Source organism: Excalfactoria chinensis, chromosome Z (assembly GCF_039878825.1).
Source record: "Excalfactoria chinensis isolate bCotChi1 chromosome Z, bCotChi1.hap2, whole genome shotgun sequence".
In the NCBI taxonomy this organism is placed as follows: domain Eukaryota; kingdom Metazoa; phylum Chordata; class Aves; order Galliformes; family Phasianidae; genus Excalfactoria; species Excalfactoria chinensis.
Genome location: NC_092857.1, coordinates 18,572,821 through 18,600,678, shown reverse-complemented (window position 1 = coordinate 18,600,678; position 27,858 = coordinate 18,572,821). Strand labels below are relative to the sequence as shown.

The following is a 27,858-nucleotide window of genomic DNA, read 5'->3' as shown; positions in this document are numbered from 1 at the left end:
CTAGCTTGCTTGAAGCAAAATGGTAATTAAATCTCTCTTAATTAATCTATAATGATTCCTTGCCTATATTCAGCATCTAGAATTATGTTTTAAATGAAAAGCAAAGTGTTACTAATAAACTGTTATGCATCATCCTTCAGGAAATACATTGTAGCATTTATATGCCATGTGACCTTGTAAAATGATATTTTAGTTCTACATCTTAGTGTGAAAATGTGTCACTAATCCAGAAAATTGTCAAAATATCAGCAAAAGAAAAATTAGACTACCAGGATGTCACAGCACTTAAGAGGCAGCCCACATCAGCTTTAAGTGCTTTAAGAGTGAAATGTGGTATAATGAAGAATACTAGACCTGCTAAGGCACAGATATGTTTTTCTGTCCAGGAAATATCTTTAAGGGAACGATCCACTTTGCATGCATAGCAGAAAGAATCATGAGATGGTCACCAAGGCTCTATGCCACAATGAAGCTCATGGCAATACTGCAAGAAGTTCCTACCCTGAAACTTTAACAAGTTCTGGAGCATTTAAGTATAGACAGCACCCAGCTGGATATACACAATGCTATTTTATTTCTCCCCAATTTTGTGAAATAGAACAATCAAAAGAGATCAAGATAGCAGCACAAAAGCCCAGAACATGTCTGACAATTATTCACATCCATGCATTGCAAGAGCTCTCTGGAGCTTCCCTACAGGAAAGCCACCATCTTTCTGTTCCATACAAAGATAGTCTTTGAACAGCTTCCCTCTCCCTTATAACTGCTCTTAAATATCAAAGTGGAAGTAATCTGCTGGAAATGTTTGTTTTGAAACATGCAAATTATGTGAAGTTTCTTCACAGCAAAGGCAGGCAACAGAATATAAAGACACTGAAAATGGTAGTACACACACAAAAAAAATCTGATCCTATAATCTACATGTTGACAAGCTGTTGGGCCCCATCACTCCACCAAGTAGTAGATACTTGTCTTAGATTCTTCTACTTGACTGCTTTCATCAGATTAAGCATCTGGGATTTAATTTAACAGTTTCAGATTTATTAAACTGTCACACGCACAGCCCCACTTTGATAACAGTAGCTGCTCCAATTATGGCTTGGTTTAGGGTTGTCAAGTATAATGATTCATTCATGGCACATGAGAAGCAATAAAAGGTTGTTTTGCATTACAGCTTTAAAGATGTGGGCACTTTTTTCATTTAATTTGTCACTTAGCTTTTGCTAAGAGGACGTTTAAATTGCAGTAAAAGGCAAATGGGGCTTTTAGTTTAAATGTAATCCCCATCTTTAAATGATCTGTAATGGCGCAGTGCTTGAGTGGGAACACTATTGTTTCACAGTGGGTCCTGATGGTGACATGTGACATTTGTATTCAGGTCCTGTACTATCCATGTGGCTAAAGGGCTTCCAATTTCATTTCACAGCCAGAAGCCAACAGAAAACACCAATTAACTTGCAGATTCCACTTGCCGACAAAACTCAGCCTCTTCTCTACGTCTGGCATCTAGCAGCGCTCAACATTAATTCCAAAGCAGAGACTTGCAGCCTTCATGATCCCTGTGCTGGGGCACGAAGTCAAATTCTCCCCTTTTACTAAGGAAATATTCTCCCTTTTGTAGATCACAAGCAACTTTTACTTAATTTTGATGGATGAATATTAAAGAATTACTGCTATTGTAAGACTGCATAGACCAGTTTTTCCTCTAGAGTACAAAGAAGGTTAACTGACCTTTCCTTGAAATCAGAGATATCAGTTCAATGGGCATCAGCACATACTCACTGTGCATTTCCATACTCCTCCATTTTATCAATGCAATTTAATTAAAAAGGCAAGACAAGGGGCTTCAGATAATTAATCATTCTGATACACTGAAATCTTCCACCATGGTCACTGAGAGTTAAATGCCTGAAGATCAGTATGTGAAATTTACTTACTGAAACAAAACACCATTTAAACAGCAACAATGTGAAGAAATCCAGCTCAGCTTTGGAATCTGTAAAGTACCTTCACTTATTGCTGTGGTGAGTTGGAAACATTCACCAGTGCACCACTGAAGTCACATTTACATCCTCTAGTATGAAAAGTGTACGAGGAAGGCTTATAACCTCAGCCTGCAATCTTGACCTGCCAATACCACACCTTTTGGAGTTCCATAAGTAGTATTTAGCTCAATCTGTTCTTTGACATACAATAGGGGAAATCATTTGAGTATATCTGTTACATTCTTCTTCTTGACCTGAAGGCCTTAGAAAACAACAAAAAAGCCCTACAAACAACTAGTCAGTTAACTGGAGTCCTTTGAATGATTAACTGATTACTGAATTAGGACTCTGTATTAGAAAATTGCCAAGCTCCCTCTTAGAGGTGAAGAATTTATTTTTAATCAACTTATTGGCACCTCTGAACACTCAGGCCCTATCTGACTCCTAATCAAGTCAACGCAATTTACCATAAACTCCAGTAGAAACTCTGATCAGGGACTTGTGTGTCCTTCCAGTGCCCTTGACAACGCTCAATGACAAGCAGGAAGCATCAGTTAAGTTCTAATGGATAGTTCAAGTGACACACTAAAGAAGTAAAGCTGAAGTTATTTAAGTACACTTAAAAACCTATGCCAAGATGGAACTGACAAAGTGGCCATATGCCTAGTGGTTGGCAGACAGCACACCATGGGAATCAAGCAAATCTTTATTAAGCAAAGTCTATTTTTACATACTTCAGATGTCCTAAAGTCTTCCATAACTACCATGCTAAATTGCTACCCACCTGCAAACAGATAATACAGTAAGTGAAGTACGCAAAGGTCTATCCCACCCCTTTTATGGTTACTTTAGTTCCCTGGCAGCCTAGAAGATGAGAACAAGACAGGAAACAAACATTGTTTTAAAATATATTGATAGCTGAGTTCTCTCTGCCACCAACAGAACTGACTATCAGTCTCCATATACATCCTGCTTATTCTTCTGCAGTTCGCTGCTGTAATTCATGTTCGTCTTAAAACCTCTTTCATTTTTTCTTTTCTCTTTTTTTTTTTTTTTTTAAGTGATGTATGATTCATCCGGAAAGGAGAATATGTCTATCTGTAATGAAACTCAAGGTGAGATCTTAACAAAAACATGGGAGCAGCTTGTACTTCTCACACAAGGTAGGAGTCCAGTTGGAGAGATTCATCCAGTTAAGAGCAACTTCCATGGAACCTGCTCAGCACTACCAGTGGAAGGGATTCTGGCAGAGTGGGGATGACCTGGAGAGTTTAGCAATGTAAAAGCAAGCTGCAAGTAAGAGAACCAAGTTGTGTTCTGACTTAGCCAACTACACACCTGACACAGATAAAATATTGGTTATTTAAAATCTCTTACAGGATCAAAATACTGAGACCACCAGAGGAGGCAGAACAGTGCAGGACTGAAACAGCAGAGCCTACCATAGATTACAAATATAGCAGCTGAAGTAGTGGTGAAGCTGAAGGTTGCACTGTGGTTTTCTAGAGTGGCAAGTGTAATTCTGATCAAGTAGAGGTAAACTAATAAATTACATTAATTTAAAATATTGTTTATTTGATGCTGCAAGCAGAGAGATTCCACTTCCTCCACCTTCAGATAGATGCTGTCAAGAAGATGATGCCAATATGAAACTGAATAAAGAAGAGGAGCTGCTAAGAAAATTTAACAAAACCATTTACATTTACTGGCAGTATGTATTAAGAATGTTACAGGTAACAGATGGAGAATTCACTTCCATCTTTCCACCACCTATCAGCTCAATTAATATATGCAATGAAGCATGAGAACCTCCAGTCCTCAGTATAGTGGAATACAATTTTTGCTACACTTATGTCCAGCTAAACACATGTTGGCAAAAGGCACTATTCCCAAAGCATCATAAAAATGCCATACTACAGTGGTTGTTACTTTTAAGGCAAAGTAGTTATCACAGAGTCACAGAATTGTAGGGACTGGAAGGGACCTCTAGAGATCATTGAGTCCAAACCCCTGCAAAGCAGGTCCCCTACAGCAGGCTGCACAGGTAGGCATCCAGGTGGGTCTTGAATGTTTCAAGAGAAGGAGAATCCACAACTCCCCCTGAGCAGCCTGTTTCAGTGCTCCATCATCCTCACTGTGAAGAAGCTCCTTCACACATTGGTGCAGAACTTCCTATGCTCCAGTTTATGGCCATTTCCCTTTGTTCTGTCTCCATCAACTGGTGAGAAGAGGTTGGCCATGTCCCTTTGACTCCCACACTTCAGATATCTATAAGCACTTAATAGGATTCCTTCTCAGTCTTCTTTTCTCAAGGCTGAACTGACCCAGGCTGCTCAGCTTTTCCTCATAGGGGAGATGTTCAAGACCCTTTATCATTTCTGTGGCCCTCCACTGCACTATGTCCAGCAGATCCCTGTCATTTCTTGTACCAGGGAGCCCAGAACTGGATACAGTACTCCAGTGGAGACCTGACTAGGGCAGCGCAGAGGGAGAGAATCACTTCCTCTGGCCTGCTGGCCACACTCCTTATGCACACCAGGATCCCACTGACCTACTTGGCCACCAGGGCACACTGCTGGCTCATGGCCAACCTGTCATCCACCAGAACCCCCAGGTCCTTCTCTGCAGAGCTCCTCTCCAGCAGGTCATGTCCCAGCCTGTACTGATGCATGCGGTTGTTCCTCCCCACGTGCAATATTCTACATTTGTTTCTGTTAAATCTCATCTGGTTTCTTGCTGCCCAGATCTCCAGTCTGTCCAGGTCTTGCTGAATGGCAGCACAGCCTTCAGGTGTGTCAGCCACTCTTCCCAGCTCTCCATCTTTGGCATACTTGCTGAAAGTGGGTACTATCCCCTCATCAAGGTTGTCTATGGAGATATGAACAAGACCAGACCCAGCACTGACCTGTGGGGAGCACCACCAGTCACAAGTCTCCAACTGGACAAATGTTATATCAACAGTCTCTCTTTTAAAACTTCATCTGCTTTGATAATAAGGTTTTTCACCAAATAAGTCTATGATCTCAGCATGACAAGCCAGTCTTTATTAGCCTAATGCTTCATTTAGAGTGAATGTTATTTATGCTAATATTTCATCTAGTCAGTCCCACTAGACAACATGAAATCAATCATGGTCATTTTTAACCTTTAACTGACGGAAAACTTAAGTTTTGCTGTTGAGTATTCCCCTCTAAAACAAGGAATTATTCTTACTTTGATTTACCTCTACTTCATCTTACTTCATTTAGCTTTGTTTTGCGTGGTGTTTACATACAGTCTCATGGGGTATTATTTGTAAGTTACTATATATATGCATCTTTCATGCCACGTAAGTCAGAAATAGCTATTTTGGTCAGAATGCACCTCAAGACAGGCTCCTCCAAGTCTAGACTCAAAGTGTTGTTCCAGATTCGGTGAAAGCACAGGTAACTACTAAAATTTCCACAAGCCACAATGCAATTTCATTTTGCCTGTGCACCTTCAACTTTCAGAAAGCTTCCAAGACAGGAACCAAAACCTTACTGTAGCTAAGATATATCACATTAATCCTTTCACTCACATACTCAGTGAATTACCTTTTATACAAACAAATCAGATTTACTATTATTTTAAAAAATCCAGGTCATTTATCACTGTTATATATTACATGGCTATAATACCCACTTGTTAATATTTTGTGCCAGTATCTCACATTCAATTAATACAATGCTGGTAGTTACTACGGTTTTTTTGTGCTTTTTTTTCTCACTTGCTTACCTTCCTTTACAATCTTAGTGACATTTATCTTCAAGCTGTTTCTAGTTTTTCTTCCCTACCACAAATTCTTATACACTGAGAACTTCTAAAGCAGTTACAAAGAGTTCAAAACTGCATCAGCAAGTTTCTGAAACCATTTAGACTAAGTGCCTTCAGACTTCACTAGTTTAAGTATTCCTTGTCCATATCAGCCTGCATTCCTCTCTCTGCTGTACAAGTCACGTATCTGTTCACAACTGACCTTTCTTGTAGAGCAGTGTTAACTGTTTCAGCCCTCAGTTATGTGACCTCCTTCTCAGCTACGTAACAGACTTTCCTTTGTTGCAATCTTTTCATACTCTTAATGAATCTCTTCTTTTTGGCATCTCTTTCTCTCTACTTTTGAAGCAATGTCTTCCTTAACCTATCCAGTTCATCACTATTGGTTTATATACCTACTCTCCGTTGTACACATTTTCACTTTCTGCTTCATTTCTTCAAATCCTCAAGTTACTCTCTTACTACCTGTTGCAATCATAACTATTTCATACCACGCCTCCAGTCCTTCAACTACACTGTCTCATGTGGTAGATCAGAAATTCAGTTTCACCCAACTCTAACTCAACAAGCAAGGCTGCAGAAAACTAACTTCTTTTACTTAGGACCACAACAGCTTCCCTCCACCCTCAAACATACAATTGTTTCATTGTACATATGAACAGCAGATGATTTTGAAGTCTGTGTATTTACCAAGTTCATCCCAGAGCTGCCTATACTTGTCAGTCATTGTAGTTCCTTGTTGTCTCCAAAGTGCCAAACGAGGGTCAGCCATGAACTGCTCTGTTATCAACGTCAACATGCGAGCTCCATTTGAATCTCTCATCTTAAGCATCTCTCGCACCTAGGAAATGAGCTTTTTAAAAAAAACTTGAAAAAAAAAAACACCATCATAGTACAGACAGCATTTCACTCTTAAACATTCCACCTCTGTTACATAAGAAATAAAATTAATATATACGAAGTGACATTCTTAAGCGGAAACAATAGTCTTCTTTTCCATTTTTAACTATTACTTTGATTTCAGTATCCCTATGCAATTCTGCAAACACTTCTTCCACAAGTAATCTACATGTGTATTATGCAACCTGCTGCAAAACTCTCATTTCTACAGGTTTCTCGAACATATTAGAGAAAGAAGAGAACAACAAATATGAAAATAGTCAAAATGTTACTTCATATTAATTCAATTTTGAGATGTGAGACTATGGCCCATGGCTGTTCAACAGCTCATTATTAACTTGTCATCACATTCTCAAGGCTTTCTATTTAGAGGAAGAGAACTTGAAGTAAGACACTAACAAGTACAGTCAGGCTAGAAGGATGAGAGGAGAGAAAGGAGGGAAATTTTAAGACACTCAACACACCTTTGCAAAAAGCAAATTCAGCTGCTTCCCTGATCCATGGTATCCACCCTGGGAGAGGAAGAGTTTAACTTGTTCTTGGACCTGTTCCTCATCCAAATGCCAGCAGTTTTCATCATCTATGCTAGCACCTGCTGTTGGGTCAGGAGCACCTGCAAACAGCAAGAAAAGAAATTATGCTGTAGATAAAGATGAAAGATTAATGAGTTATAAGGAGAGCAGTATTGCAAAGGTTTATGAATTCGTGTTTTTTCCTGTTTTGGATGTGCTGGCTTCAACCTAAGCATTCTTTAAAATAGACTTTAAAATATCACCTCAACAGCCTTAAGCACTAAAAAATGATCGCCTATCAAATGCTATTTAAATAAGCAGTATTTTGTAATAAAACATTAAAATAAAACTGAGGTTTTTCCTCCCGTCTCAGTAGGTATACTAGAATGCTTTTAGAAAGAAAATTACACTTTGCATAGCACTTCCACAACTGTGCTGTTAAAAGCACTCTCCCCAAAACACCTGTGTAATTCCTGCACGTTCCGCAATCTTACTCAGGTTAAGTGACTACTAGTGAGCAATGCGACTGATGAACATGAAGAAAGCAATCACTTCAGTGTCTCTGAGCTGTGATGACTCTGCAAAGCTAAACAAAGAATAAAAAAGATCCCCAAATAAATCCAAAGACTTAAAGCACTGAAAGCATACCCAGCATAAAAATATTGTACAGCTCATGCTTCTGAAGGAGAATTTTAAGGTAGACAGCATTACCAGCACAGAGTGAATTCAGAGTGAATTAGACTAGAGCAAACTGTAAAGATGATGCAGTATGGCCAGTGGTTGTTCTAACACCAATTTTTCAGTTGAGGTAAGTGATTTTCCACTAGTGGCCTTTTCTGAAGGCTAAGGAACTAACCAAAACAAGTTCTTGCATCATTGAGATATCTACATATTTCTGAATAAGCCCATATTTTCACTGGGTATTTTTTAAAAGGTATTCAAACTGAGACTTTGCCATGGACTAGACTGTCAAGGTAGTGTATGACTATACCAGAAGTAAAGTATTTTAAGCATGCCCAATACTCAACATAAAATACTAACATTTTCACGTTGAGCTTGTCACTACTGTGGGATTTCTACCTCTGTTGGTTTTTAAGATGTTGGAAACTCAATCACATTACACAATCTACCACCTTTAAATCACAGTCCATGTTACTTCTGTAGGCAATACTAAATGAAGAATGGTGGAGGAAAGGAAAATTACAGGCAGGTTTGTAAAAGCTCACTTTCAAATAAGTCCTGAGAACCTGAAACATAAAGTCATCTACAACTCTTCAGATGATCATGAATTAAACATTGATTCTATTGATTTAAGCCTTCATTTCACATTTACAGTTGTACCATGCAGGTGAAGCTCTCCAGCAGTTGCAGTGAATGGTAGGATCTTTATTCAATGAACACACAACAGAAAGATTTAAAAGGTCAGAGGGGTGTCCTGTCTACTAGCTGCTGAGAGTATCAAAAAAACCTTCTGGCTCAGCAGCTTCCCAAACTGACTCCAACTTCAGAACCTACAACTAGGAATGCAGCACTGCTGTCCTTATACACAAATACTTAGATTAACAAGAAACTGCACCACTGAAGATGTGAAAGAATTCTCTTGCCTTCCACAGGAAACACAACAGTGCCTCAGAAGACAGAAACAAAACCAAAGCTCAGAACAAAAACAAGCCCAAAACAGTACAATAAAACAAAAAATTAAGAACTTTTGTGAGTGCTTCCATTTTACCACACAAGTTTCATGGGGCATCTAGTTCAGTTAGCCACATGAAATACTGGTAAGTCTTCAGTTGTAAAGAATGAGATATAAAGTGAAATCAATTCACAGAAGAATGAGCAGTGCACCTGTTTCACAGACCCAGGTTTGTAGTGTTACCTTGCAGACAGCTTAAATATTTCATTGCTCTAAAATGCAGAGAAAAAGACCTGTGAAACTGAATTAAATAAAAGCACCGACATACAAAACATACGCATCCTTTGCTTGAGCAGAGATTTGTCTTTAAACAGTCTCGGTACAGCTTCTTTTAAATTGTATTAAAAATAGCCAAGATTCCTCAGCTAAGCTTCCCTATTTAGGGAAAAAAAACAAAATTCCATCCATAGCTGTTTACATTTTATCAAAAGCACATCGGTCAGCATGTGCTGCAAGGTTACATTTCATTGCAGCTACCACAGATGCTTTAACAACAGGGCTCCTGCCCAGCAACCAAGGCGCCTGCCATGCAGGCCCATGGCTGTGCTCCTTCCTAGGTCCTTCCTCCCAGCAGGATTCCAAAAATCCTTTCAGTGGGGACTTACTTACATACTTACATACCAGCACTATTTTTTATGCCAGTGTTAGACAACCATGAAAGCTGAAGGTGTCACACTGAGAGTCTGAACTTTAAGACAGTACTCAGTTCAGTACTATAGTCACTTTTGATTTGAAGCTATTTTCCTCAAGACAAGGCTACAATCAGTATGATAAAGAGTTTCAGAGTCAGGCTGTATAATGAAATGTCAGCATATGTTTAACTGGTACTAACCCTTCTGAACCACTTGCAGCCATCAGCAGGAGCCACAGGCTAACAAGGCATGGAGACAGTGTGCACAACTGAGGCGAGCCCAGATCCTGTCAGAATCACAGAATCATAAGGGTTTGAAGGAACCTCAGGAGACCACTGAGTCCAACCCCCCTGCTTAAAGCAGGTACCCTCCAGTAGGTCACATAGGCAGGTGTCCAGCTGGGACCTGAATATCTTCATAGAAGGAGGTACCTGTTCCAGCGCTCCATCACCTTTACCATAAAAAAGTTTTTTGACATGTTATTATGGAACTTCCAGTGCACAAGTTTGAGGTCATTACTCCTTGTCCTATTGCTGTGCAGCACTAAGAGCCTGGCCTCATCCATTTCCATCCGGTGCTCTTTAACATCTTTATCAATGACATCGATGATGGAATCAAGTGCACCCTCAGCAAGTTTGCTGATGACACCAAGCTGAGTGGTGCAGTTGATATAGAGGGAGGAAGGGATGCCATTCAGAGGGACCTTGACAGACTTGAAAGGTGGGCCCGGGTAATCACTTCATGATCCTTGAGGTCCTTTCCAACCCAGGTCATTCTGTGATTCTGTGATTTGCCTCCACCCTCCATTCAGATATTTACAAACATTTATCAGATCCCTTCTCAGACTTCCTTTCTTCAGGCTGAACAAACCCATGTTACTCAGCCTTTCCTCATACTGGAGATACTCCACAACCCTAATCATCTTTGTGGCCTTTCACTGGACTGATGGACCCGTCTTTTTTGAACTGGGGAGCCCAGAACTGGACATAGTAATCTAAGTGTGACCTCACCAGGGCAGAGTAGAGGTGGCTAACCTTTTAATACATCTGCTGGCTAACCTTTTAATACACCCCTGAATATCATTAGCCTTCTTGGCCACAAGAGCACACTGCTGGCTCATGGCCAACCCGTTGTCTACCAGAAGACCCAGGTCCTTCTCCACTGAGCTCCCTCTTCTCCAGCAGGTCATCCCCTAACGTCTGCTGATGTGTGCGTCCTGACAGCACTGCCAGGAAAGCCTTCGCTCCCACCGCTCACATTGCGGGTTTTTGGGCACAGTGACTACTACATCTCCATGTCTCTCAACTACATTTTCTGAGACTGTTGTGTTAATATGCAGTAAGGTGAGCCATCACTAACTGAGGCTTTCTTCTGTTCACACACATACCACTTTTGAACAACAGACTTTCTAAACTGCAACTTCTCTTCTGAAAACATGGGACCAAGCTAGTAGAGAAGAAACTGTTTAAACAAGCAACAGGACTGCAGGGGGCACTGCCTTAGATGCAGATAAATATTTTCTTAACAGTAACTGGCAAGGAGTGACAAGCTCTGAAGGTTTGGTCCCAAGGCTGCAGCTCGGCTCCAGCAGCAGCATGGCCCTGGATGGGCACCTCAAGGCTTTGACCAAAGGAGGCTCAATACCAGGCAGTCTGAATGTCATCTCTGTAACACAGCTTGGTACCAAGAGCAAATCCCTTTCCCCACTTGTAAACTGGGGGAAAATATTACTTACGTGCTTTAGAGGGGTGTCATGAGGGTAAATTAGCTCACATTTGAACTATGAAAGTGAAAAGCACTGTATAATTATACTAAATACTAAAGCCTGTAATTAAACTGTGTCAGTATATAGACACTTGCATATTAATCTTCCCCCCTTCAACCTCTGGCTTTGTTAACTTCTGTCATGACTGCTCTTTGAAATAGGTTTTATGTCATGTACTTAAAGACAGTTAAACACAATAAAAGCAGAGTACTCATATTTAGCATACAGATACAGCCATACATTTACTCACGCTCTTTTACTAAAATTAAAACACCCATTTGATCTGAGCAATCAAAGTAGTACTGAAGCGCAATTGTTTGTGACACTGAACACTGCTGAAAACAGAGGTAGCAGCCTTTCACATTTATTGTCATAACAGGCTACAAGTCAAGCATAAACAGCTTCCAAGCTCTAAGAAGCAGAAGCATTTTAAAAAATTAAACAGTAAGCAGTTACATCGCAACTCTAACTGCAGCTGCTTGCAAAATGAGCACCAACACTTCAGATCTGGTGTTGAAAGTCTCACGAACAAGACTAACCAGAAGCAAAGCAAGGAATATTAACTATAACAGGCTAAAATTAGTCTACATCACAAAATACTCAGGACCAGAACAGCAACAAAATATGATCAAAATAAAAGAATGTAGTTTTTAAGGCCTGAGATGTTTTAACCTTCAACTTGACGTACAGTGATTTACTCATCCATAGTCACACTGAGCTTTTTGGACTTCACATCATAAAAAGTCTTCTGAATTTAAGTATGCAAATGAACAGTAGGTCAGCTCAATGTCATTGTCATCCCGTGGCAGTGTTAAGGAGAAGATACGGAAAACAACAACTAAGAAGTACAGTTTACTGAGTAGTACACAAAGGCACAATGGCCCCAACGAGAAAACAAGTCTGCTGTACACTGATTCACAACAAAACAGTAATTGATTTTATAAAACTGGCATACTCAGAACTACTCTAAATAATAATTATATAAAACAAAAGATCATTAAAGTAATAATTCAAGAACACTAGTACACCTTTAATTCTCCCAAATTATTCAAAGTTAAAATATAAGTTGCTTCATCTGGTCCTTAATGTCAGAACTTTTGGATGGAACACAACACCTATTAAGCTGAGCACAGCATCGAAGAAAAACAGCAACTGCAGCAAAGCAGCAAGTGCTAATAACAGTAAAGGCAAAACCAGCACACGCTGTGGTAAGTTATTGAGGAAAGTTAGTTACACTCCAAAAACTTCTTCCCATTCCATCTGCACAGCAAAACACTGTAACTTATCCACTGACCATTTCTAACCTCTCCTGCTAAAATCCTATTCTCACAAATGCGACGCAGCAGTAAAGTCTGCTTGCGTATGGCAGATAAAAACTTACTTATCATTCTTGACTAGCATGCACTGTTTTCATTCAGTCCCCCTTTCTTATTTTATGATCCACATCTCGGAAGAAAAGCTCACCATTTATTTTCTGTATAAGTTCTAGTTTAATGTTTAGCAAACGTGCAAAAACCTTTCCCAAAAATATAAATCTCACGAAAAACATTATCTTTGTTTCATAGTTAAAGCCTTCATTTCAGTTCACATTAGACTATTTTATTCACCACTACTTGGGATTCTGAGATTTGCCTAGTTTTGACTAGCTTTTTGTTACTTCCGTGCCATATTTGGATCACCGCATAATTCTAATAATAAACACTGGAGCACTTAATATTTACCTACCTTGAAAGAAAACTGCTTGCTATTTCCTATATCCCTCTCTTGCTACTAGGTTCTCAATTTTGTTGGTTTAAGCAGGCTCATACAAAATAGTCTCTATTTTTAAAATACAGTTTACCTTCTTCAGTAATAAATATTTCCTTTTTTTACTTTTAGGGAACTCTAATAGATTGGAAATACACTGTATTCTGTTGTTCAGCCCTACTCTACATTACTCAGTAAAAACTACAGCAGGCATAGAAGACAATACTCAGTTTTCTATCCCCATGTTTCTAAAACTAAGACTATCTCCCTATACCTTCCTGGGGTGACGCTCAGTTAGGAAACAAGAAATAATACAATGCCACTTGCATCAGCAGAGGGTCAAATAAAGGATTCATCGCTTCATGGGCTGTGCCACTGATGCATCCACTCCACTAGCTTCCCCCAGTGCCCTCCTAATCAAGGTGGCCAAAACACTCCAAAACCTGAACAAAGTCATCAAATTCTGCACAAGACAGAATTCTGAGCAAACAAACAATTATCCAACTTGCCTTTTGTGGAAGGAAAGTACTGCACAGTTACTCCATCTCCCAAGCCAGTTCATAGGCAAATCAAGAGAAATGCTATGGTCAGAGCTCTTCAAAGCCTTCCTACCACCTACATAATTTCAGATTTGAAGCAGATTAATCTTAAGCACCATGTAACAGCCTTTTGGTTGTTTTTCATCTTAGTACAGCCACAGCACAGCTAATAGAGACATAGCCTGTCTTTCCCACCCCTGCTTTCGCCTTTTCTAATAACCTATTTTAAGTCTTTTCAGCACCACACACATATACATAACAATTCTTCCTTCTTTTCCCTGAATTCCTTATGTTCAAGCTATTATCAGCTCTCATGCTATGCATGCCTTCAGTTTACAACATCAGAGCATCCCTCTCTATTCCTTAATGTTCCGCACCTGCTTTAGTTTACCTTTCTTTCAATGCCACCAGGCAGCTCTGCTGAACACCTTCCAGTGCTCTTCTGCCAGGGTCACTGGAGCCAAAGAAAGAGGCCAGACTGCAGATGAGCCATGTAATCAGAGACTCATTTGTTTCGTTCTTCCTACACTGCATATAGCAAATGTGTGTTTTTCTTTCTCTAATGTTAAGGTAGATTTGTTGCACTGGTATTGCAAATTCTTTGCAACAGCAGTCATCCCTCTGAACTACCTAGCACACAAGAACTGTTCCTGTCAGTGAACAAAGAAAGAAAGAAAGACATATTTACATAACCCGATGGACTATGAACCTAGTCTTCCCTCAGAATTGCACTCAAACTTACAGAAATTGTAACACTATATGACATTTTAGTGTCCCTGTCCTTATAGGAACACAAGACTGTAATAAAACAGTTGGGTCAATTCAAGCACACAACTATTTCCTTTCAGTTCAGGAGAGTCCTTAGAAGAGCAACATCAGCAGCAATGTCATATCACACACAGCGCCCTTTAAAAAAGCTAAAATGTGTCACTACAAGAAACTGGAAGCCATTAAAACTACCTGCAGCAGAAGAACAGAAAAGAGACCTTTATTGATGCTGCAGGCTGCCGCAACAGAAACAAAAACAAAAACAAAACAAAAAGGCACGGAAATATATCATAAAACCTACCTGCTTTTATGTTTAGCCATGAAAACAAAACTACACAATCAAAACATCAAAAGATTAGTTTAAAAAGAACAGAGTAACAAAAAGACACAGTTGGTAACTTGGTTCTTTGAGCAACTTGAGTTCACAAAGGAGAGCAATCACATTCTTCATAGAAGGAAAACGTAATTGTGAAGTAATTAGGTCATGTACAAACAGCACTGAAGGGATCAACCTCATTGCTCACAAATTCTTCTCTCTCCCCAAAAGTTTTAGGCACCTTACAAGTGCAGAATTATCTTTTGTATAGATCACAGAATCATAGAAGAACTCAAGAGGTCATACTTCTGAATGCCATTAAACTCAAAATCAAGGAGGGAATGAGGCAAAAGGAAGAACAAGCATTGAACTTACCATGGACTTGATTGATTTCTGAATTCTGAGAAAGAATTTCATCTGCCAACTTTTGAGCAGTTGGCAAAACTTCTGTATGGTGCACTGTGATCAAATACTGTACAAATTTTTGTAGTTGGTCTCTGTTCATTTGAAAGAGCGTCTCTGAAATGGGAAGATGCAGTTTGACCTGATCTGGCTTGCGGATCCGGTATAAAGAAAGTGCCACAACATGGGCACAATAAAATATGTCCTTGTTTCCACAGCTGCAGGTCACTGAGGTAATCTTGCAACGATCAAAGCTGATAGCTACATTGCAAACAGTTTCTGGCTCCGATTGCATTGCAGGCTCTGTCACTGTGCCGCTCAAGTGGAAACCTGTGCAGGAAGAGAGCTTATGTTACTAAGAAAAATACTATAATCTCAGTATCAATTAAATTTTTTAAAGAAGTTAAAAATATATATTTCTTATAAATGATGCATCTTAAATAACTTGGATTTAATTACAAATACGATGAACCCTTTCATACATACACAGCCTGTCCACTTATAACAAAACCCAAGGAAGTGAGTTTACATGCCCCCTTTGCCATTCTATCACAAAGATCATAAAAGCTCAGTAGTCAAGCATTTATTCAGTCACTGACAGCTACACAAGCAGAGCTGCATCCAGTCAAGATCAATGTAAAATTCCCAGCAGCTCAGCAAGCTGGGAGCAATTTTCCAAACCTTATCCCAGAGAGATCACACCTATCAGCAGATTTAACCATTCTCTCAATAAGCAAGAGGGAAGTAGTGCACTCTAGTGGCATGAACCATGGTTCTGATCTCCACTGCCATAGTTTTGTCGACACGAGTCACTTAACTTGCTTTCACCTCTCCCACCACTACAGCGGTGCTAAAGTTCACTTTCAAATAAGTGACCTAGTAAAGCAGATATGGTTGCATAGCTCTTGGTAGATTGATACTGCTGCAGTTATCCATGCACAGGACATAAAAATCACAGTACTAAACAAGATGTGCAAGCAACACTTCAGAAGTTTGCTTTATGACTCTGTTTTTCATACAGCATGATGAAGTGCAAGGTAGAAGAGCAAGGTTTTTGTATATTGTAATAAGGCTAGGGTACAAAACAAAAAAGATGTTCACTTCAGCAAAGATACTGCCGCTCAATAAAGAACCCTACTGAACCACAGTCTCAGACACTGCTCCCTGAAGATCGGATCCAAAGTCACCCCTGTGTTAACAAACTAAGCCTTGCTCTCAATTTCTCATTAAATAGCAGAATTTGGTTGTTTCTCATGGATTTTGTGTAGGCATGACATTTATCCGAGTTCAAAAGTTAAGTCAGAGGTATGGATACACAGAACTGCAGCCAAATTTCATGTACTGGATCAGTATTAAACTTGGGCAGTATATATAATCTAAAATCACTAGAAGTGTTACATATTAACTATTTATAGTGGAAATAACATAAAACCACACCACATAAAGTCCAAGTGATTTATTTCTGTGAAATACAAGAAAATGTTTTGCAGACAAGAGCATCAAATGAAAATTAAGCAGAAAAAAAAAAAAAAGTACTCTGCTTTATGGTCCACATCTCCAACAGTTTTAAGGAAAAACAAACAAACAAAAAACACAAACTCTCCAAGATACAGGAAACAAAGAGGAAAATTTCTCACTTTTCCCAATTGTTTATGTTATGTGTTTCAGAGCAGGCTGAGCAGTCAGCATCGCTGTTCACACTACATTGGGCTGCACTACTCTGATACTCTGCCCCAAAGGTCATCTGCGCACACAAACCTAGACTTTGCACAAGGCCATTTACCAGTTAGAGTGACTGGGATTGAAACTGAAGAGGTAAAAGTGCCGCAAAGAGCACTGAGAGGAAGGGCTAGGGGGCTGAACTAGCCACAGCAATCCCATGTTGCTCTCAGCTTCACCCAGTACTTGCACAGAGAAGGGGAGTGGAATTGCCCCTTAAATCGTGAGCTCCTCTGCCTTTCCCTTTTGTTTCTAAGTAATGAGGACACTTCCATAACTGCCCCCTCAGAAAAGAAACTGCGACTTTGTTAAAACTTAGCCAGCTGTTTACTCCAGGTTATCTCTTGATGTAAGAAAGCTGGATTAGTGATCTCAAAGAAATTGTATAGGAGAATCTTCTTTTAATATCAGCATCTCGAGGGGTTAGGGTTAGGGTAGTGTGGTCAGGTTGTGGTTGGACTTGATGATCTTTGAGATCTTTTCCAACCTGAGCAATTCTATGATTCTGTGATTCTATGAATCCTATGAAGCATTTATCAACTGTGAGCTAACACTTGAACACTGAAAGGGCTTGGTCCCACTTCTTCCAGCTCTCAGTATGTAGATGAACTATTAATTTCTGTAGAAAATATTTTATTGCCTCTTTTCCTATGAAACCAAATGAAAAACATGCCCAACCAGCTACTACTATCTTAATTAAATGTTGAAAAATTAAAAGTATTGAGAAGGTTAAGCCCTCCTGGCACATCTCCATACAGTGTTAACAACAGAACTGCCTCGAAGTCCCTACTCCTGTTCAGGCAAGCTCTGTTCCCTGCTCTCCTCCCTCTCCATGGCAGTTTTCTGAGAATTCACATTACAAGCAGCAACATTTATAAACATAGATCCTGATCTGGACAGTGGCAGCATTAAAACATCCAAATCACCAGCCCTACCCTTCTCACCTTAACTTGCATTTAAACAGAAATATCAGCTCTCCAGGCACTCCCAAAACACAGCAGATCTGCATTAGCTGCATTGCACCCATATACTATGCTGAGCAATTACAAAGCAGTTTTCTTTCTTTTTAAATAGCCAAACAGAAAAAAGAAGGTAGTTGTCACTAGCAAATCCGACCTTTGAAAAGATTTCAAGATTTGCCAGAGAAGACAGATAGGAAATTTTGACTCAGAAGCGCTGGTAGGGCTGTTGTAATTGGACAAGGAGGGCTGTTCCCCTCCTGTAGACAGAGCCTTCATCTATAGTCCATTCAGAGAACTCTGGACAAGAAAGTTCGTAGTGGGTAGGAAACCGATGCACTGTGCTCTGCTAGAAAGCTTCTCTCAGCAGCAATTTGTAGGCTGCCAACAGGAGAGATGTGAGATGCTCCCTGCTGAAGGCAAAGGGGATCACCCACATTGGGACTGGAAGGTACTAAGATCTCTTCAGTTTCTCCTGCTGCAACCTTCACTCCAATAGGCATTTCCCTTCAAGAAGAATTCCTCTTCTAGTCAAAGTTATGACCTTTGTGAGAAGGATTTACCCTTTCCAAAATGTAAACAAAAACAACAGAAAGAAAAAACAAACCACCAAGAACTCTAGTGCTTCGCCTTGAAAACAAATAGCTCATTCATGGTTATCTAAAGACAACAAAAGAGTTGCAGGCAGAAGAGTGAGTTCACTACAGAATCTATTTAGAGAGTAAGTTTCACCTCCTCCCTTCAGCAGCAGCAGTCTGAGATTTGAGTTCTATTGTTTTCACAACAGCACATGACCAGTAATTCGAGCTCTACTGATATTTTCAACATGCAGAACATTTGCATTCTGGAAAATAAATAAATAAATAGAATTTACAAAATCAACGAGAACACTAAGACAACACATCAAATGAAGCTCTTCCACAGATAAATTTTCCCTCCATTGAATATTCACCACAATTATGATTTAACAGCCAAAAAACAGCACTTTCGGCTGCTGTACTTTTGGAAGGGGACTGTGCCAAAGTGCCATCAGGAGGAAAACACTACAAAGTTACTGATTTTTACAAAGCAATTTTTACCTAAATCTGTTTGACAGCATCCTATCTGCTAATTAAGAACTGTCTGGGACTGTAAAACTCTAATAAAGGAAAACTTGTATTACTACAAGGCAGTATTTGCCAGTAAAACTAAGCATCTTCAGATGTCCTTCTGAGTTTTGCCGCAGAAAATAAACACTAAAATAAAACAAAGGAAGCTTCAAAACAACAGAGGAGAAGCAATATGTGCGGACACAGCAGTAGGCCGGCTTTTGGTTACTCAAATCAAAAGCAAATTTTGCAACAATTTCCACTATTTCAACAGGGCAAGCAGCAAATTTACTGCAGTTAAATAAGCAACATCAAGGAGGTCTCAAATTTGTTATCTCCTGTTACCCTGAGTTGCAAAGCATTTTTCACAGGCTACTCAAGTCCAAATATATGTTTTAAGAGATACAAAGACAAGCAAGAACTATCAGAACAAGCTATGTAAAACTGTGAAAACAAACAAACAAACAGGAATTTTGAGGATGTTGTGGTTAAGGGAAATAAAACAAGAGTATAGCAAATGTATTTAAGTAACTTTAAATAACTCAGTCTAAGATCTTAAGAGTTATTGGATTTTTCTAAGTCATTTAGAGTTCAAAGCTCTAAAATGGTGGACTAGAAAGAGAAAAAAAAGTAAACAAAAAAACCTTTAACACCATAGGAGCTATGAGTCAGTCAATAGCACAAAAAAGAAAACACAACAAACTTTCTCTGAAAAAAGACTTCTGAATAATTCTTTATCGAGGTTTTATCCTATTCATAACGTGGCATCAAAATAAACACGTTTGGTTTGAAAAATAGCAGGCTGTTCCAGTAAACATACAGTAATTCTTTAATAAAATCTCTAAGAAAAAATTCCAAAGCTGTTTTGCATATACAAGAAATACGGCACCACTGCCAAGAATTCCAGCTATTAAAAAAACCCTTAATACTAAGTTCACTCACAATAGAAAGCTTTGATTGAAATGCAACCATGCATCACTACTGGGTACTGTTTATTTGTGACAGAAAAGAGAAAAATGTCTAATTTCAGCTACAGAAATATCCTAAAACTTAAGAGTGACCAAGTAGCTTGCTGCCACATACTTTGAGCTTGCATACCTCAACCACTACGTATACACTGTGTTAAAGTTAGGAAATGTGCTACTGACTCTATCTGGAAAACTGAAATAATCCTTAATATTGATCCATTAACCTTGTTCTCCAGTAGCCATCTATACACTTCCACTTAGCAAAACTGATGAGCTGTTCCACGCTCCAGAGAAGTGAATTGAGAAAAGAGGCTCTGCACAGAGAGACAGAAGAGCTGCTTCTGAGCAAGAAGTCCTGGGCAAGACTGACACAAATGAGAAACCTCCCCTCTCATTTCTTCTGGCAGCCAGAATCATATCCTCTTATCTTAACAGTCACTTACACCAACTTGCAGGCCTGCCAACCAGGGTTTATTTATACTGCTGCATTACTTGGCACACATTATCAAAGTGTAGAAAACTGAAAAACAGCTCTGCTTCATCTTGCCTATCAAACAACAAGAAATGCTGCTGGAAAGTAGTTCCCAACTTGCCCACTAGCTATTCTTTCACAAGTGAGACTAGTAGTTGCTTTTCCTTTTCCCCAAGATGAGCAAAAATATAAATCGTGTTCATCTCATTTAAATTTTGTCTTTTAAGAAGTGGTTTCCCTTTAAGACAGCAAAGTAGTATGCTGCATTCAGTTGTCTAAACTGCAGAGCACTCCAAACACAGATCAGCAACACTCTGAAATCATTCTGAAGTCAAAACTTTGCATGCCACCACTCAGCCTGAAGCTAACGTTAGCAGCCTATTTATAAACCAGAGAAACACTGATTTAAAATGGAAAATACCAACCCACAGTACCTCAAACATGCTGGCACAGTGGTAATGAGAAGCACAAAAAAGGATTAATTAAGGTGCAATACTTAAGTGTTTACTATACGTAATGTATGCACATGGGATAGAACAGCTTATGTTTCAGGAGGACTGCCAAGTAGGATGAATTTGGCTTTACCACTGCACTCTCATATTAACAGAGGGCTGGTCACAAACAACTGCCTGCATTCTATGACTCACATTCATAAAGACAACTTTCGGCATCGGATATTCCGGGACCTCAGCATGCAAGGGCAGAGTGGAAGCAGCAATAAATAACTCCACACACACACCGCGCTGACAACTTGCAAGTCCGTGACATCTGGCGTGTGCCCAGGACAGCGTGTGCTGTAACTGTGCCAGCAACAGTGACCCCGGTGGCCACAGTTATTTCTCCTGATGATGAGAATGCAACAGTTTATTTAAAGACAGAATTCCTCCAGGACTTCCTCTCGCAGCCCAAACCTTCACATCTAAGAGCTGTTCAACTCAGTGTGTTCATTAGGCAAAGGACTCTGCTGATCTCTGAAGCTGAGCTATGTAACAGGTCCATGTTACATTTTCACTGCCCAAAAGCCAACACCTAATGCCATGGTCCAAGTAGGTTCGCTGGTGACTGTGGATGGGATACGTTCACCCAGACCATTCTTCTCCAAGGAGAAAAGCTCATTCACATAGCAAATACCACAACAAAACACCTTCCCCAGACCCACAAGCCTCCTCCTGTTCTAAGACCAACACCTACTGCAGTTCCTATCTGGAAGTAGAGGTATAGAACACAGCACTCACCCCAGGAGCACAGCCCCAAGGGTCACTGGCTCAGGGTGCCATCACAGTCTCTGTGGTTACAGACTTTCCCCATCCCCACAGAAAGAACATGATCACAACTGAGCACATGCCAGAAATCACCTGCATCCCAACCACCTCATGGATATAATCAGCCCTGGTTTAGCTATCTGCAGCATCACTGCATAACAGGATATAACATAACAGGATAGCTCGCTCCAGAGAGAGTGTGAAGTGGGAGCCATCAAATCTATAGTCTCTGACAAGAAACTTGAAGCAAATTTTAAATGAATGATAAGGAAGAGGGCAGTTAATGTTCAGGAAAGTTGCTAGAGATGGAGCTACTCTAACATAATTGTGCTTTTAACTCATCACACACTGTTCAGATCAGCCCGGTTAGAATGCACAAAGCTGTCTACAAGACTGTAACAAAATAAAAGTAGTCACCCAGTAGGCTCAGGTTTACATCCAGCCACAACAAAGGCTGGAAACATAAGGTTAAGATATCCTAATTATCTACAAATACCTCATGATAAGGAAACCTTTACTCCATTTCACTACAAACCCACCCCTTTTGGTGGAAACGAAGGAAACCAGGATAATGCCGGTGAATGTCTCAGGCTCTATTTTTGTTCTTTCACGAAGGAACAGATTGAGACAGCAGGATGTGCAAACAGTCTGGAAAGATCTGCACCCTGGGAATAGGCTTCGGAGACCAGGAACAACGGCTGATCACTGCCACTCTTCAGAGAACCAGCGGGAAGACATTCACTGCTAGTTTTTGGGGAAGAATTTGCTCCATAGCACTGGCAGAAGCTGGCTTCCCCTCCTGCAGGAAGCATCCATCTCCCATGGAGGCACAGCATCAGCTTTTACTGCTACTCTGTTATCGTGTTGTGGTATTCACAGAGAGAAACTGCACTAATTCACTACAGTGCAAGGATAAATATAGCAAAAGGGAAACTGAATGCAAATTAAGAAAAGCAAAAGAAACAAACTAAGGATTAAACCTCCTGCTTTCATTATAACACCCTTACAGCAACTAGCAAGGAACAGGCTGCTCTTATGTTCATGGAAGTAAATACCTGAGTCTATTAGCTGTTTTGCCTGTCAAATAGACCCAATATGGTCCTTTTTTCTTTAAATTGCTATTTATATTCTTACTGCTAAGAGGATAAATTCTTTATGTTATATGGCTACTACCTAAGGCTTACCCTCAGCTAAGAGTTGCATGTCTCCATGGAAAGGAAATAACAGAAGTCAAATCTTACACTGAAGAAAATTTCCAGGAAGACCTCCTTGTGTTGAAGGGAAGGGGAATAGGGGAGGCTCAAACTGCACTTTTGTTTTGAGAATTTGCTCTGTTGGACAGGCCTCAGTTCTACTCTCTCTTCAACCTGAATGGACCTCTGTGCAGGCACCTTCCTCGCTGCCCATACCACCGTTTTACTAACACATTCACTACTTACTAACAATTTTACCTTTCCTTCGTTTGGGTTGCATAAACTGCAATTTTAGTTTCGCTGTATCAGTTTATTCGCACAGTGCCTCTGTATGGCTTGGCTCTTAAAAATAAGCGTAACAGCAGCATTAGGTCTTGCAGTGGATACAACCATTGAGTGGTTGAGTCTGGCTACTGCTAGAAAGCTCAAAATCTTAACCTTGGAGAAACTGTCTAGATAGCTTTCTGAATAAATGCAGTTGATGCCACAGAGCTTAAATCAGGAAAGATGGGCGAACACAAAAAGGGAGACTCTTTAAAAAACACATCCTGCTTGACTCATAACACTGCTTTATCATTTGGAAAAGCTGCTTTCTCATCCTCTTGATAAAGGATGGATAAAGGCTTGATCCAACTGCCACTGTATTTAATGGGAAGTGGACAAAACCCTAGAAAGGAAGACAACAGTAATCACGGATATAAACCCGGGGAAGATATTTTAAGAAGATTAGAAAATGACTACTTCCTGAAATGAGTGTGTCTGGATTTCCATAACGATGCTTAAAGTTTGGGAAAACCCAGCACAGGATGTCTGAAACATAAGCATCCCGCAATAAAAGGTATTTAGGTCATTCCAAGAGCACAAAACATTTCACTGATAGAGCTATTTAAGAATGCACTGAAACAGCACACGTTTAAACTGTGAAAAAGCACTAGCCTGTATATTTCTAAAACTGCTTCCTTCAGGAAATGGTATACTTGGCCTATGAGAGGAAATTACAACTCCCATTTCCATAACTAGTTGTGGAATAAATTCTATTGTTTGAAAAGGAAAAAAGAAAAAGAGCAAAAATCAACCATATACTTGTATCAAATGAAAAACAGCATTCAAATTTCCAGCAAGGGAGACACTGAGGCCTTTCTTAATGGCCACAATTTTATTCTTTCATTTGTAAATATTCAGAAAAACTTAATTTTCAGCATTTACAAAATTATGTTATTGCTTTAATTTTATTTACTGCAAATGTTTGTGTTACTGCAAGACTCAGGACTGTTCACTGAAATCCTCTTTATTCATAACCAAAATGGAAACAGAAGGAGAAAGAGAGGTTTTTAAGCATAGAAACAACAGGCTTTACACAGGACTTCACGAGGGTCATAGCTGACATCAGACTGTACATTTTACAGGATTGATGTTTTTAGCAACTTCTTTTGGTCACAAGAGCATTGTGAGGGACGGCACGGCATTTCCTGGCAAAGTAGCGGAGAAAAGGCCACTAAAAACATAATGTTGAAAGATCTCCAGGATGAAAGTCTGAAAACACCAACGTCACAGATGGGTCTGAAGTACAGCTGAAGCCAATAGGAGAGGAAAGCATGATTCTTTTTCTAGCTGCTCAGGCCAACTGCAGTGGAGCCCCAAATCCAGATTAAATCCTGGGGAACAACTGTAATAAAAATAGAAGTAAAATACACAAAAATAAAGCAACATGCAAAGGTCACCTACATAATACATCAGAATACACTTCACAACACAGGCACCAAGCCTAAACTCACAAAGTGGATGTATTATGCAGATAGGTTCTTGCAGTTCACAGTTTTTCCATACTGTTGCTAGGCTAAATCTTAATTCACTTCACACTGTTGAAAAGATTGCTCTGTGAAAACAAATCAAAACACAGAAGCAGTTAGCACACCACACCAATCAAATGGGCTGTCATGACTTGACATACAGCTCCTCCACAAAGGCATGCACCATTTCTTTCCATACAGGGGATGACAAAGAAATATGCTTCAGATTTCTAAAGCTGCAGAAGATGTGGAGTATAAACTGCTTACCTGTCCTATTCTATTTATAAAATACAAATATCTGCTGGTTCAATCAAAAACTACAAACGTTCCCAAGCAGCAATTTCTTGGCATCTCTGATTTTTGGGAGCCGCATGGACAGGGACTTCTTGATATACATTAAGGAATAGGTGTGTGACGGTGGGGGAACCTAGTGAATGTGGTCTTTAACTGGGTAAACCAAATGATTGCATCACACCTGCACATTTAGCGCAAGTGGCTGCTCCTCAAACAGATTAATGTCCAGTTTTCTTAAATACTTGTAGATTAGGAGTTCACCTCTTTCTCTGAAGCCACACACTGATTTTACTTGAATGAATGAGGTATTCATCCTTCCTTGCCAGAGCCATGAAATTCGAGGAATATCTACATCTACCCTGCAGCACCCACGGGTTTAACAAGCTGTATTTAACACTCTATTAATTACATTCTAGATAGTATTTGAGCACGTATCACTTTATCCAAGCCTTTCTTAACGTCATATTTATCACAAAAGATAAAATTAAATGAGATTATTCTTTTAAACTAGTGCCCCACAGACACAAAACCAAATCTTCCAGCCAACATAACAGATGCAGCTAGTAAAAAAGTTGGGAAAGGGAAAGGAAAGCAGGAAAAAACAGAACTGCATATTCAAGGAAGCAAAAATTCCAGGATAAAATAAAGAATAAAACAATGAAAGGAAGGACATATATAACTAAACACTCAAATCTGTCACTTGGATTTATTAAGTAAGTTAATGGAATTTAGCATGCTGTGGTTCGGCCTCCAGACTGAGTTTTACAGTACACAAGGTATTACACTGAGGACCCCGACCAAAAAAAAACACCAAACACTACTGGTAGCATTTTCATTTATAACTGTCAGTGAGAAGCCAAGAAAGACCTTAAAACATTTCCTTTTCCTTTGTTAAGCATATTATTCCCCTTTTAGAATGCAGTGCTGGGAGATCCAAAAACAAGAGACAGAAGACCAAAACCTCAAGGCTGGCAAGTCTTTTTAACTACCAAGGAGCCAACCAACAACTTCATTCTAAGTAACAAAGTAGTAACTCTTGTAAAATTTCCCTTTCCTTCCCAGATCTCCGTGTTCTCTTGCCATTTGCTTTTAGAGTTCAGCTTCTTATAACTCACCTGCACTACAACTATTAGCACTTCGATAAGTCGTTAGGTGGTGCACTTGTGGAAGAGCAGTTAATGCTTCACTGTTAGCTTTGGATGCCTACTGAAATAGTCAATGGTTAGGCTTGACGATGAGCATGAAACTTATCCTGCAAGACCAAGTACCCTAAAGACTAATTTTATGACTCAGGATTGTTTTGTCTATCTGAAACTAACACACTGGTCTTGTACAAAATTCATCAACTGAAAACTGGGCCTTTAACGTGTACCGCTGTCAACATCCCAGCTCTCATCAAAATCAATTGAAATACTTCCAAGTCAGGTCCCTTACATAAAAGACTATTGATTTTTATCCCTTTAAGTGGTTCAGAAAAAAAAAAAAAAAATCATAGAAAGGATATCTTCATTCTTGTCTTCTACAATAACACTTCCACTGCTTTTGGAAATCTTCTCTGCTTTCTCACTTAGCAAAAGGAAATAGCTAGACACTATAACAGAGTTGTCCACTTTTTAAAACCTAAATACACTACACCTCCCCCAGTAATACATCCTGACCCTTATCAGTCAAGTCGGAAGGAAAAGTACAGTTTAGCTAGCATCAGGCTTCCAGAAGAATAACTATTACATGATTTAACTCACTTCTATCTACTGAAAGACAGTTTAAACATATCATTCCCTAAACTAAGGTGCATTAGACTATACAGTGAAAATTACTATTCACTAAACCCATTTTTTCCTGTTTACTTATTCAAACAGGAGGCTTCCTCCACTGATAAGGAGTGAGACATATCAGGAAATACAAACACGATCAGCCATTTCCTTCGAAATCTCCTTTCCTCTCCACCGTCCAAATCTCTGGATCCATACAATGCCTAACACCCTTATTCTCCAAGGGAGTCTTAGATGTTCAAACCCAAAGACCTAGTTTTTTATCTAACAAGTAGAAGTGACGTTTTAATACTAAATGATGTTGCTTGCCTCAAGAAATATTTGACCATTAAACCAAGTTTTTTCAAAATACTTTTAAAAACACAGAATATGCATATCAATAATAAGCCACAAGTATCTGATGTTTGTTGACCTCAACTTACTGAACAATAAACCCGTATTTCCCACCTCCTGCAGGACGACAGTGCCCACAGGTCAGAGGAGTGCAGAATTCACCTGTTAGCTGAATCTACCAATCAGTGATATATATCAGCTGGGCCAACATGCTCTGGGAGAGGGACGAGAGGAAACACCACTCATCTTTCCAGTTCTTGGGGATGCATTTCCTTCATTTTACTTCACCTTTTGGTTGCACAGAGTACGTAAACACACTTGATATCTGCCATTTCAGAAGAGGCGGGGAACCTTCCACCATCTCCTCTCAGTCACAGGCCAGCCTGGTCTCTGAAGCACTAATTCCATATTTGAATACAAGCTAACAGATGAACATCCCTCTTCATGAATTTACCCCGAAGAGCTCTGAAGTGATGCTCCATTAAAAGCACATCTTGGCACACTGTGCTGGTCTGGGTTACCACAACGCACCGCCTCCCCTAACCCTTCTAGTCTCTCATGGACTATAGAGTTGAAATTACCTATTCATTACATGTGAAGGAGCCTCACACAGAGCAGCACCCTGCTGCAAAAGACTGCTACTTTATATGGCAATTTCAGAACCACAGCATCTGCTACCTTACTAATATGTATATTTAATGCCACTGCACAATGTGGAGAATGATATGCTGTTCATTGCATGTTTGTTCAGATATTATGTACTCTTAAGTAGCATTATTTCCTTTTGAAAAAAAAAAAAAAAAAAAAAAAAAAAAAAAAAAAAAAAAAAAAGCTGTACTTTTTATTAGGCTTTCTCCCTGACGTTCTTTAAGAGACTCCCAAAAGAGCAGCTTACAGACTGTTCCAGACCAAAAAAACCCATGACTAAGGGGGAAGTAAACAAATGTGAGAAGCT

General features: G+C 39.6%; 1 protein-coding gene across 1 annotated transcript in view; it reads right to left on the bottom strand.

The window, feature by feature from the left end:
• ZSWIM6 (zinc finger SWIM-type containing 6) overlaps positions 1–27,858 on the bottom strand; it is a 107,501-nt gene that overhangs the window by 33,546 nt on the left and 46,097 nt on the right. The window contains exons 2-4 of the mRNA XM_072359584.1: positions 15,027–15,383; positions 7,145–7,293; positions 6,471–6,621 (exon numbers count right to left, since the gene is read on the bottom strand). Coding sequence (XP_072215685.1) covers positions 6,471–6,621; positions 7,145–7,293; positions 15,027–15,383 — 657 coding nt within the window. The remainder of the gene's footprint in view (positions 1–6,470; positions 6,622–7,144; positions 7,294–15,026; positions 15,384–27,858) is intronic.